General features: G+C 38.8%; 2 protein-coding genes across 2 annotated transcripts in view; one reads left to right on the forward strand and one right to left on the reverse strand.

The window, feature by feature from the left end:
• The window catches only part of RBIS (ribosomal biogenesis factor), an 872964-nt gene that overhangs the window by 84995 nt on the left and 773730 nt on the right, over positions 1–14239 (forward strand). The gene's annotated exons all lie outside the window — the stretch shown is intronic.
• Positions 1–14239, reverse strand: part of ATP6V0D2 (ATPase H+ transporting V0 subunit d2) — a 56549-nt gene that overhangs the window by 7146 nt on the left and 35164 nt on the right. Inside the window, exons 3-5 of the mRNA XM_050801234.1 lie at positions 7383–7561; positions 5493–5572; positions 4047–4124 (exon numbers count right to left, since the gene is read on the reverse strand). Of these exons, the coding sequence (XP_050657191.1) occupies positions 4047–4124; positions 5493–5572; positions 7383–7561 (337 nt within the window). The remainder of the gene's footprint in view (positions 1–4046; positions 4125–5492; positions 5573–7382; positions 7562–14239) is intronic.

Here is a 14239-nt window from a genome sequence, read left to right on the forward strand (position 1 = left end):
CACATGTAAGCTGAGCTTAATGGTCTCTTCTACCATATTAAGTCTCCGGCCAAATGAGAGTAAATGAGAATATACATGGAATTTATAAATAGTAAGTGCTCTATAGTTACAAAAATAAAAGGGAGGTAATTACACGATCGAAAGTATTTATGTAAACTGACAAACACCCTTTGATCATATAATTATAAACGTTTTAACTCCATGCCCTATGTAGCTGATATTTCTATATAAATAAAAATGGTTCAATGGATTTTTATTTTTATTTTTTAGAGACAGGATCTCACTCTGTCGCCCAGCCTGGAGTGAGGTGGTTTATGGCTCACTGGAACCTGGAACTTCTGGGCTGAGGTGATCTTCCCACCTCAGCCTCCTGAGTAGCCAGGACTATAGGTGTGTTCCACCAGACCTGGTTAATTTCTGTATTTTTGTAGAGGTGGGATTTTGCTATGTTGTCCAGGCTGGTCTCAAACTCCTGGCTTCAAGCAATTCTTCTGCATAGGTCCCCCAAGGTGCTGGGATTGCAGGCATAAACTACCATGCCTACCTGCATTCTTTTTTAACGCTGTTTGAAACAAACAAACAACTAATTAATCTGATACCATGAAGATTGGAAAAGTACAATGAGAACACTGGGCATATCATAATTTGATCATATCATCCCAGTGATAAGCATTTTTCTGATACTATCTTTTTTTTTTACATTACCGAGGATTACAAAGACATAATTCTTACCTATTTCTTACCTATTCAAAGACAGAATTCTTACCTTACCTATTTACCAATTCTTATAGTACACAGTATGATCTTGCTTATGAATTAGCATTTATGTTTATATAAAAGAATTGTGAATGGTGAATTTAATGCAGAGGCACTATGGCACAGTGGATAAGCACATAAGTACCGGAGCCAACTGCCTGCATTCCAATCCTGACTTACTAGCTGTGAGACACAAGGTAAGTTACTAGCCTTCTCTGTGCCTCAGTTGCTCCTTCTGAAAAACAGATACTAGACTACCTATTCTGTGTGGTTTTGAAGTCTAAGTGAATTCATGTATATAAAGCACTCAGCAATAGTGCTATTGTATACCTTTGATAAGGTTTTGAGTCTTCATATAACTTTTATTTCACATATTTCACAGGTAGAAAGTACACAAACCATTTCTAAACCACAAGAATTATGCTGAGTAGAAATTCTACTTTTGAGCCATAGATAATACAGATTCTTATAGTGTGGCTAGTAGCTGAATTTATGAAAAGAAAGGGTAAGGCTTCATAGGGTCACTAGTTACTCATGTTGCATGATTAGCATGACTGAGAGAGACTATTTTTCATTCTGTCATTTACTATGCCTTAAAAATGTTATTTATTTATTCGATATCCACTTTCTGTACAATATAGATAAGGACAAAAATATTTTTTGGAGATCTTTAATGATAAGATTTTCACTTCATAATTATTTAGGCTTTATTTTAAGAATTTCAGGCTGGGACAACATAAATACATAAATAGACCTCATCTTTTTTTCTTTTCTTTCTTTCTTTCTTTCTTTCTTTCTTTCTTTCTTTCTTTCTTTCTTTCTTTCTTTCTTTCTTTCTTTTCTTCCTTTCTTTCTTTCTTTCCTTCTTCTTCCTTCCTTCCTTCCTTCCTTCCTTCCTTCTTTCTTCTTTCTTTCTTTTCTTTCTTCCTTCCTTCCTTCCTTCCTTCCTTCCTTCCTTCCTTCCTTCCTTCCTTCCTTCTTCCTTCCTTCCTTCCTTCCTTCTTCCTTCTTTTCTTTCTTCCTTCTTTTCCTTTCTTTTCTTTCTTTCTTTCTTTCTTTCTTTCTTTCTTTCTTTCTTTCTTTCTTTCTTTCTTTCTTTCTTTTTTCTGATGGAGTCTCACTCTGTCGCCCAGGCTGGAGTGCAGTGGCGTAATCTCGGCTCACTGCAACCTCCACCTCCCAGGTTCGACCTTCATGCCTCCTGTGCCTCAGTCTCCCAAGAATCTGGGATTACATACGTGCACCACCACATCCGGCTAATTTTTTTTTGATTTGTTATTAGAGACAGGGTTTCACCATGTTGGTCAGGCTGGTCTCAAACTCCCAACCTCAGGTGCTACACCCACCTTGGCCTCCCAGAGTGCTGGGATTATAGGTATGAGACACCATGCCCAGCCAAGACCTGGTCTTTTCAAAAAAATAAAAAACTTAGCTGGGCATGGTGGCATGGGCATGTGGTCCCAGCTACTCAGGAGGCTGAGGTGGGAGGATCGTTTGAGCCCAAGAGGTCGAGGCTGCAGTGAGCCATGATCATGCCACTGCACTCCTCCAGTTTGGGTAACAGAGTGAGGCCGCATCTCAAAAACAACAAACAAAATCTCAATAAGGAATAGCAGAATATTTTCAACTATAAAACTTTTTGTTTCTTTTTTCTATATCACCAGTCATCAAGCAAGTAAAATTTTAATGATTAGATGTTTTGAGGGGAGCTAATTTTATCATATGTGATTTCAGAGCATTAGGTTGAAATATTTGCAAATGAAGTTAATTTTTTTTCTTCTTACCTAAAGGGTAATGCTTATTAGGCTTTTCTCAAAATCAGAATTCCACCCACCAGTGAAGTCACTGTACCAGATAATGTAATGATGAAAAATATTCTTTAGATAAAATGTAGTTTCACAGGGCAAAGTAAGGGCTTATAAAAGCCCAAAGTGATATTTTTTTCTTTTTAAGTGAATTAGAAAATTATTTACTAGCAAGAGGAATAGATGTAAAGTACTCAGTGCAAATTATGTGCAGGATGCCCCACAAATCCTTCTGATCTCTGCCCTGAATCTCCCATGCATTTGTGGGTCAATATTCTTATGCAAGAGGACTCCTAAGCATAGATGAAATCTGTAGTCCTTAAGAGGAATTAACAAGAGTATCACATCACCTAGAGAGGTAGATACCCATGGTGGCGTTTGACACGTAATTAAATGAGCTTACCCACTGTGAATCACATAGCTAAGGGGTCTTCCTGCCAAAAGCTGGAATGCTCATGGGATGCTTGGGGCAGCCTTTATTTTAGGATTTATAAGGTACAATGTCCCTGTGGATGAAGTTATAGTGGACTTTTGGTGCCAAGTTGTGGGGGTTCCCAACTACTCAATGTTCCCTCACCAGAGGGAATCTGGGTCATTATTGAGTGTCTATAGTCCATTCATTACTCATAGGGTCAGAGGCATTTGAACCAGAGCAACTCCATCTTGAATAGGAGCTGGGTAGAATAAGGCTGAGACCTACTGGGCTGCATTCCTAGATGGTTAGGCGTTCTAAGTCACACGACGAGATAGGAGGTTGGCATAAGATACAGGTCATAAACACTTTGCTGATAAAACAGGCTGCAGTAAAGAAGCCTGCTAAAACCTATGAAACCAAGAGTGACCATGGTCTTCTTTACTGCTACCCTTCCACCTGCACCATGACAGTTTACAAAGGCCATGACAATGTCAGGAAGTTACCCTATATGGTCTAAAAAGGGTAGACATGAGTAATCCACCCCTTGTTCAGCATATAATCAAGAAATAACCATAAACACGAGTAACCAGCAGCCCTCGGGGCTGCTCTGCCTATGAAGTAGCCATGCTTTTACTCCTTTACTTTCTTAATAAACTTACTTTCACTTTATAGACCCAAATTCTTTCTTGCTGAGATTCAAGAACCCTCTGTTGGGGTCTGGGGTGGGACTCTTTTCCAGTAACAACAGTATACTAAATTTTTATTGTTTATAATCTATTTTTTACATACTACATCAAAATGAATCATAGCCTAATCTGTGTAAGCATTATTATTTTCTAATTCCAAGATAACTTTTCCATGTAGAAAACTTCCAGGCTCCAACTTAAAGAGTTGGAAAATACAACTCTTAACCAAATACATCAAATAATATATATAGTAAAATGTACTGCTTGTCTTATTTCTAGATTAAAAAAAACCTTCAAAGATAAGGAAATTTAAGTAAGGTTAAAACAATAAAAAATATGGAAGCACCTTATATAGCATAACAAAATTCAAGGACTCTTTCTTACCTCAAGAATGGGACACATAACGTCTGCTGTGACATCACCATGATTCTTACAGAATTTATAGAATGCCTCAAGGTAAGACTTAAAAAGAAAAAAGATCATAAAGTGATATAATGAATATATATATTCCTTTTGAAAATTTCTAGATCAGCTTTTCATGGTTTATCAAATGCTTTAATGGAAATTGAATTACATCTCCCATAGGGAGATATTTTATAATAAATTTGGTAGAAGCTTTCATATTGCAGCATGTTGCACAGACTAAAAAGGAAATCCAGAAAAGGACAAAACTGCATTTATCATAACTTATAATTACTTAACAAGCACTTTTTTTGCATGGTTTTGGATTATTTCATATGGTTAATTCTTGCTATTTTAACAAGAGTGCCAAGTTCTTTTCTGAGATCAGTGAATAATTTTAGATTCAGCCCTATGCTGACATTTAATCTCTTATAGAGGCACATTTGGGACAGCTTTGAGCTTGGAGCTATATGGGAAAGGTTGTAGGGTCAGACTGCCTGAGTTTGGATCCCAACTCTAATACGTTTTAGCTAACTGACTTCTTCCAAAGAAACCTTGGCTCTCCAAGCCTCAGTTTTCTCCTCTGAGGAATGGAGATAGCATAAACATCATATTTTTGCCAGGTGGATTAAGTGAGTTAAGGCCTATAAATTACTTAGAACAGTGCCTTCTGTTAGTTATATCTCAAAGATGCCTCCTCTAGGCCCATAAGTCACTTTACCAAAAGGAACACTGCCTGCAATACGCTTTTGAAAGGACCACAAGTTTGAACACAGGATGCCATGTATATGGCATGGCCGTATATATTCAGTTACTCTGTGTGAGTGTCCAAAGAGGCTATGGTTATTTGAGTAAAAATGGATAGATTTTGCTCAGTCTATAGTATATACAGCTACTCAAATGGTGGCAGCACAGTCCAGACAGACAATCAGATTATGCAAAGTGGTACCTATGATGCAGTGTACACAAATTGTTCATTCTGGTATGCTGCACAGTGTAGATTAAAATTGTGTGGGCAGATTAGCTGTGAGATTCAGGGATACTAACAAGATTGAGGTCAGAGATGAACACTGCATAACAGAAGGTTTACTATGTGTGCTGGTTGCTTTAAATGGATTGATATTGTTCATCCCACTTATTCACCTACCACCATCCAAACACCTTTTATGTTCCAGATACCATGCAAGGAGCTGGGAATATGGAAGAATAGGGCATGTTATTTCCTCTCAAATATCTTGCTGGCTAGGGGAAGCTGACATGCATGCATTTAACTAGAGAATAGGCCAGAACTATAAAAGTTATATTCCAAATATGCACAGTTTCATAATTGCAGAAGTTGGTTAATGAGCAACGTAACTTTTATTAGAGAACACTAGTCACAATATATTGTGTAATCAAGAAAAACGCAATATTTGGGAAAACCATTACCTTGTATAGTTTATTGCGCAGCAATTCAATATTCAGTTCATCTAGAGCATTTTCAGACATGCAGTCTTGGAAGAACGGAGCTGAAAGCAGAAATTGCCATACCAAAAAATGAATCTTAAGCAAGATTATAAACTGTAGAAAATGTATCCTGAACACACCACCCTCTGCTCACTCCTGACAAGAACACTGCAGAGTTGCAATCCATACACTCAACTAAATAAGGCTAATAGTAATGAGGATGAAAGCACTTATTACTTTTTAAGCATTTATCATGTGTAAGCCCTAAACCGGGGGGCCCCAACCCGCAGGCCACAAACCAACACCGGTCCGTGGCCTGTTAGGAATTGAGGTGAATAGTGGGCCAGAGAATGGCTTCAACTGTAATTATAATTATATAACCATTCCCCATTGCTTGCATTACCACCTGAGCTCTGCCTCCTGTTGGATCAGTGGCAGCATTAGATTCTCATAGGAGAGCAAACCCTATTGTGAACTGTGCATGTGAGAGATCTAGGTTGCACGCTACTTATGAGAGTCCAATGCCTGATGATCTGTCACTGTCTCCCATCACCCACAGATGGGACTGTCTAATTGCAGGAAAATAAGCTCAGGGCTCCCACTGGTTTTACATTATGGTGAGTTGTATCATTATTTCATTAGATATTACAATGTAGTAATTATAGAAATAATGTGCACAATAAATGTAATGTGTTTGAATCATCCTGAAACCATCCCCTCTCTCCCATGTTGGAAAAGTTGTCTTCCACGAAACCAGACCCTGGTGCCCAAAAGGTTGAGGACTACTAAACCTCACTCACTACACTACACACTGAATATACTTTCACTTAATCTTCACAACACCTTGGAGCTATTCACTTAAGGCTTTTTTGGAAGTCCCCCCTCCTCTACTATCTAATGATAATATTTATTATTTGCAACTTTAGTATGTGCCAAGCATGGAGTTGTACTTAAATTGTGTTTTATTTTTAAAACTCTGTTATAAAAAGACATGATTATTTCCAAAATGAGGAAACTGGGATGAATTGAATTGCTCCTAGTCACCTTGTTGGGACCGGGCAGAGCCTGGCTTCATGCTCATGCCTGTCTGATTGCGGTCTCAACCTCTCTCGACTAGCCTATGGTATCTCAGCATCGGGTGCTTAATGATGACACAAATATTTTTTTTTCCTTTTTAAAATACCTATTTTAAACAGCAACTATTTTGACAAATGATCAATAGTGAATTGCTACTATCCAGATTTCCTGACAATATTAGATAATGATGCTTATACAATTATCTCTTTAGCATTTTGAATACTACAACTCTTGTTAGTGCCAAATTATAATGAAATTAACAATCATTTCATCATTGCTTCTGATGACTTGACATCTCAGTCATGCTCTTGAGCATCTCAGAAAAATGACATTTTTAAACTTCCCGAAACAAAATGCTTCCTATATGCAACCGTATCTAGACAGAAGTTTAAATGGAAGGACAAGAAACTAATCCTATAAAACCAAGCTAGAAAATTACATTTTTTTGAAGAATGACAAGTTCTATTATTTATTTGCTATGACCTGGTATAAAGTGAAGGGTTTGAAGGTTGAGAGATGAGCCCCAATTCCTTCTCTACTACAAATGGTTCACATGTGATCTGAGCAGGTTGCTTCATTTGTCCTCATCTGAAAAATGAGGGAGCTGAACTAGATGATTCCTTAATGTCTCTGCCACTTCCGGGAATCTGCATAGTATGCTACTGTATACATGGAAAAAAAATTGTGAAATCAAAGTACATTTTCTTTTGGACCACAGGGAAGAAAAAATAGTACATTTTCTAATGACTGTGATAACATACACAAGCAGCTACCAAATTACCTAAGTGTTCCTACCTAATGGCGTTTCGATCAGAATGGCATTAAAGAGATCTGAAGGTGTCTCTGCAATGTTGACAGCTTCCATTTCTGTGAAACGGCCCAAGGGGTGGCACTTCCCCAGAATTTCTTTCACAGATTTTTTCTGCAATGCACCATTCATCAGCAGAATCACATTGTCTATCATGTAACCGCACCTGGTTTAGAAGACAACTCAATCATTAGAGGACAACTGCAAAAGGATAAGAAGAATCCTACAAGTAAAAAATACACACCTTTGAGGTACACACTGTTTCATTCAGAAAATACATGAGTCTCTTTTTATTTTGAACACTGGAGTTTACGAGATGTGGAGAAAAATATATGACCTCTGAGACTGTCATAAATTGAAAAGGCATATTCAATACTCTTTTTTTTTTTTTTTTTTTTTTTTTGAGACAGAGTCTCTCTCTGTCACCCTGACTGGAATGCAGTGGCCCAATCTGGGCTTACTGCAACCTCCGCCTCCCGGGTTCAAGTGATTCTCCTGCCTCAGCTTCCCAAGTAGCTCTCGCCACCATGCCCAGCTAATTTTTGTATTTTTAGTAGGTACAGGGTTTCAGCATGTTGGCCAAGCTGGTCTCAAACTCCTGACATCAGGTGATCTGCCCACCTTGGCCTCCCAAAATTCTGGAATTATAGGCGTGAGCCACTGTGCCTGCACCTGGCCATGAAAAAGCATATTCAATATTCTAACAACTAACTAAATAAAACCTTGGCTGGTGGGAATATGCGGAAGAAGCCCCTCCATAGTCACTGTCAAATGCGATGGGGCAGGGGTAAGCGTGTGAACTTGTTTGGTTTATCAGAATGGACAAAGGGCTTGAAAAGTTGAAAAACACAGACCTGAAGCATCTTACTCTACTTTAAAAAGTGACAACTATATTTGAATCTGCAATGAAGTCTATCACTGAGGATTCAAAATTTAATGCTAAAAAATACTGTGTAATTCTGTCCTCATATGAGATCACATTGTGAATTTTCTAGGCCACCTTCCCCACATACCCAAGAGTTTATTAATTCATATTAATTCATATTTTAATCCTTTTAATGTGATTTCTTTATTTGATATAAGCTCTGCTCAGGATATCCTGGGTGCGTGTCCTGGTTCACTCATGTACTCAGCACCTAGGATATTCCAAGCAATGAGGTTGAGAAGTAAATGAGACCGGGGCATTCCTTTACAGAGAATAAAGCTTAAGTGAGGAACTGGACACAGAATCATTTACAATAAATCACAATAGGGCATACATGCTATGCAAAATAAATTATAGGGTGGTGTGGAGAATCATAGCTGGACACTAAACCAGTCCTGGAATTAGACTTGCTAGAGAAATGACAGTCAAGTAGAAACTTGAAGAATTAGTAGGAGCCGGTCAGCCCAAAGGGGCTGGGAACTGGGGGAAAGCACGTTTCAAGGCGGAAGGAAGAACGTTTGAAAAGCCCCAGAGATGAGAACACGAGGACACTCAGGGAGTTTCCTTTGCCTGGGCCGAGCAACGGAGGTTACTGACTGCCCTTACACTGAAGGGACCATTATGACCTATGTAAATATTAAAACAGGAGAAGAGGTAAACAAACACCTATACAGTAAGGGCAGTCAGTATCCTCCGTTGCCCTTAACATCCAAGTTCCTCATCTTGTCTTTCAGTACCCACATGCTCAGCCCCAGCCCCGGCTCCAGTGCTCGGCCCAGGCAAAGGAAACTCCGAGTGTCCTTGTGTTCTCATCTCTGGGGCTTTGCAAACGTCCTTCCTTCTGCCTTGAAACGTGCTTTTCCCCAGTTCCCAGCCCCTTTCCAGAGTCTGGCTGCATGGGGGACAGACTTCCTGGGCAGGGAATTCATTTCTGGCTGGAAAAGGGGGTCTCCTTCATTGTGGAGCTTCTACAGCTTACTCCCAAAAATTCTAACTAAAGAAGTTTTTGAAGCAGGCAATTATCCCTTTATAAAAAGCACATGACTATAAAGTTTCTTCACCTCCTGAACAGCAGTACCAAATTTAGACACTATGGAATTTTAGAATCCTTTTTATCTCTTCAAAATGATATTAAAATGGAAGTGCTTATTTAACTGTCCCTTTATGGCTCAAAAGCAATTACCTGAGAGGGCAATTGCTAGCACTTAATAATCCTTAGCAGACTCTAGACATTTAATTGTTCCCCACAACCCCCCTGCAATGTAAAAGCATCCGAGCTGTGAACATTCCCAATTAGCAGAGGACTATTAGAGCAACGTTGACGGGCAACCAACGTCAATGGTGTGAGTAGGATGCAGCCTGCGTATAACACGCAGACGTGCCTCTACAATGTGTGCATGTGTGTGTATTAAATATTTTTATTTTTACTTTTTTACTAATAGGCTAAGCCCTATATGGCAATGAGCAAGAGCTTTATAGATTGAGTTCAATTTTATTTCAACTCTTACTGAGAGGCCTTGTTTCTAAAATGGAACAATAACACCAGTTCTTGCAGTGTTGCTCAGAAACACTGAGAACCCAGGGCTTAGCCTACGATGAGGGGCAGGGGTGTCTCTTTCCTGTCCCCTTTCTCATTTCCATCACACATTGGTACCAGGTATATAATTATCATTGGCTGTTGGGGTGACAGGGACATAGTGTAACCAGAAGACAGTTTACTTTCTCCAGACTATAACGTTTGTAGCTCTCCAGGGAGTCATGCAGGCAATGGTTGCGAAGCAAATAATTGCTGACATTACCTGAGTAATTTTTGAACAAAAAGACACTAGGGTGTTTACCTAATTCAAACCCCTGTTTTAGATAGTTATCCTCATAAGTAGTGACAGAGCCACCCATTCAGTTAGGTTAATTTTTCTCCTACTCATGGTCTAGACAAATGTCCTTTGACACCTGTAAAAATCATAGTCACCTAAAACTGTGATGAGCAAATTACTCAATTTCAAAAATTTTAGGATATTAAAATTTTTTTAAATGCTGATTCTTTTTGAGGTTTTTACTATGTGGCAGTAATTATGTGCACACTCTCACTCAAGCTTCACAACAACTCAATGCTGTAAGAACCATTATTAAGGAAAACCGAGTCTTAGCAGTACTAAATACCTTGCCCAAGATCACAGTGCTGGCAAGCAGCAGAGTTGGGTCCCTAAAATCAAAGTGCTGGCTCTCCCTAGAAGGTTCAGATAAAAGAGCTCAAGCCAGATGATATTTTAACATTTCCATTTGATCTTAGAGCTATTCTTTCTCCTCCTGCTCCCTAGCTTAAGGATCTCAAAGATAACTATATTTTCTGTATGATAACTACCACATTCTGGTGCTATAACAGTTGCTAAGAGGTCAAATAATATAGAGCCATAATTTGGTAAGTTAGAAGAATTGCTCTTCTCTGAATAAAAATTTTAGTACTTCAGTGTCATTAGCAATAGCTGAGAAATGACTGTCATTCACAAAGCACTCTGGCATGAGATAGAAAAAGAGAAACGCCTTCTAAGAAAAACACAGTTCAGTGAAGAAGCTCTCCAGGGTATTACCTCTTCATTGTCACACCCACCCTTTCCCACCCACCACCCCCAATGCCTAGAAAATGCGAATCAGTTCTCCCACTCTATAATTTTGCCGTTTTCTGAATAATATATAACTGGCAGCAGATAATAAGTGACATTTTGAGACTGGCTATTTAGCCCTGCTCGGTGTTCTTGAGATACATGTAATACATTCAAGCTGTTGCATGTAAACTGTTTGTTCCTTTTTATTGGTGAGTAGTATTCCATGGTATTGATATACCACAGTGTATTTAACCATTCACCTATTGATGGACATTTGTGTTTTTTTCTAGTTTTTGGCTATTACAAATAAAAACTGTTAAGAACATCTCTGTGCTGATTTTTATATTAAAATAAGTTTTTATTATTCTTGGATAAATGCCCTGAAGTGCAGTTGCTAAATGGCATAGTAAGAGTATGTTTAGTTTTTTAAGAAACTGCAAGACTATTTTTTAGAGTAGCTGTCCCAATTTTAGCGCAGTATTAAAAACTTTACTTCTTTTTAAGTGTCTTTTCTTTCCCTGTTTATAACTGTTATAAATATTTCCTCTATATACATCAAGAACCACATCAGACAGTGTAATGATTTTGCTTCAACTGTCAAATACAATTTAGAAAACTCAGGAGGAGAAAGAGTGTATTGTATTTACCCATATTTTTCTCCTTTCTGTTGTTCTTTCTTTTTTCCTGTTGTTTCAAAATTACTCTTTTTATCATTTCCTTTGTGTTTCAAATGCTTTGTTTAGCCATTCTTTTAGTGTAGGTCTGCTGGTGACAAAATCTCTTAGTTTTCCTTCATCTTAGAATGTCTTGATTTTCCCTTCATTCCTGAAGAATATTTTCACTGAATACAAAATGCTAATTTTTTTCTTGTCTTTAGTGCTTGAAAAATACTACACTGCTTGCTTCTGGCTCCGTGGTGCCTAATGAGAAATCTATGGTTCAAATTGCTTCTCTCTTATTGGTAAGGAGTCATTTCCCATAGCTTTCAAGATTTGTTTTATCTTTTTTTCTTTCAAAAGTTTGATTATGACATGTCTTGGCCTGGATTTCACTGGATTTTTCCTGTTTGGACTTTCACTTAGCTTCTTGAATCAGTGGGTGTGTGTCTTTTGCCAAATGGGGGGGAATTTTCAGCCATTATTTCTTTGAATACTTTTTCAACCTTTCTTTTTTTCTCCTCTCATTCTGGGATTTATTACTACTCTGCACGTGGCCTCTATTGACACCAAGGCTAAAAGAGGGCTTATTACTGCTGGGAGGTGGTCAAAGGCCCAGCTTCCCGCTTGGCCCTCTCTGACCCCATTTACAGCCAGGTGAGGGTAGACATCTGGGCCCCCACTAAGCCTTTGCTTAAAGGGGTAGGGTTGCAGTTTTTCCCATGGCACTTGGTTAGAGTAGAGTCATTATTATCTAAAGATATTCTTGTTGTGGCCAGGCGTGGTGGCTCACGCCTATAATCCCAGCACTTTGGGAGGCCAAGACAGGTAGATCACAAGGTCGGGAGTTCGAGACCAGCCTGGCCTTGGTGAAACCCCGTCTCTACTAAAAATATAAAAATTAGCTGGGCTTGGTGGCGGGCGCCTGTAGTCCTAGCTACTCAGGAGGCCGAGGCAGGAGAATCGCTTGAACCCAGGAGGCAGAGGTTGCAGTGAGCCGAGACTGCACCACTGCACTCTAGCCTGGGCGACGGAGCGAGACTCTGTCTCAAAAAAAAAAAAAAAGACTTTCTACTTGTGAGGTTGCCCCTTTCCTGGTCCTTTGGCTAGAGAGAACAGGCTTTTCTTGGGGCTTTTTTGTATGTGCCCGTTGGCTTTCTGGGCTGTAAGAGTCTCTAGCATCCAGCTGGGAGTGTATGAGACAAAAGGAAAACCCAAGAAACTCAAAACCAAGCCATTTCCTGGGTCTCAAGTTTCTTAGCCAATCGGTCTTCTCTCTACCTTTTAGTCATTAGTGTCCTCCAAGATGCCAATACTTCAACCGCAATAAGATAGCATCTTACCCAATTTAGAATGGATAGTATTAAAAAGACAAACAATAAAATATACTGGAGAGAGGATGTGGAGAAAAGGAGATTCTTATACACCATTGGTAGAAATTTCAGTTAGCACAGCTACTGTGGAAAACAGTATGAAGATATCTCAAAAAACTAAAAACAGAAACACCATACAATGCAGCAATCCCACTACTGGGTATCTATACTAAGGAAAATAAATCAGTATATCAAAGGGATACCTGCATGCACATGTTTATTGCAGCACCATTCACGATAACAAAGATATGGAATTAACCTAAGCATCCATCAACAGATGAATGGGTAAAGAAAGTATGGTATAGATACACAATAGAATACTATTCTGTCATAAAAAGAATAATATGTCATTTGCAGCCACATGGATGGAATTGGAGGTCATTATGTTAAGTAAAATAAACCAGGCACAGAAAGCCAAATATCGTATGCACTCACTCATGTGTGGGAACTAAAGAAAGTTGATCTCATAAAGGTAATCAATAGAATGACAGATAATAGAGGCTAGAAAGGGTGGGTGGTGGGGAGGGGGAGATGAGGAGAAGCACATTAAGAGGTACAAATATACAGTTAGATAAAAGGTATAAGTCTATAGACAGTAGAGCAGAGTGACTATAGTTAACAATGTATGACATATTTCAAAATAGACTGATGGTTCCCAACATAGATATGACAAATACTCAAAGTAATAGACTCATCAAATACCCCGACCTGATCATTACACATTCTATAACTGTACCAAAACATCGCATGGACCCCATAAATATAGAAAAGATTATGTATCAATTAAAAAAACAACACTCTAATACTTCAAATAGTCCTGTGGTTCGTTTAGTGCCCTGAAGTTTTTTATACCTCAGGGCTATACATCACAGTATGGTGTAAAAGGATGGTGGAAAAAGAACAATTGTGATAAGGAGGTGATAATGGGAACCCAGCACAGTGTTCTGGCTTCAAGTACTCTTAGGTAGTTTTAGTACATATACATATAGGCACTCAGGATCTGGAAACTGGTCATCTTGTAATCACTCCTGTCTCCATAACCCTTGGAAAGCATCCTGTAGACCTAGGGGGACACGTACAACAGGGGAAAGATTGCTGTACTATAGAATGTTCAAAATTATTCACTAAGATAGGTTTTAATTTCTTTCTTTTTTAAATTTCAATTTTTGCATATGTTTTTAAATGGACATAAGACTGGGTGCAGTGGCTCACACCTGTAATCTCAGCACTTTGGGAGGCCGAGGCAGGCAAATCACCTGAGGTCAGGAGTTCGAGACCAGCCTGGCC

The sequence above is a fragment of the Macaca thibetana genome, chromosome 8 (assembly GCF_024542745.1).
Source record: "Macaca thibetana thibetana isolate TM-01 chromosome 8, ASM2454274v1, whole genome shotgun sequence".
NCBI lineage: Eukaryota > Metazoa > Chordata > Mammalia > Primates > Cercopithecidae > Macaca > Macaca thibetana.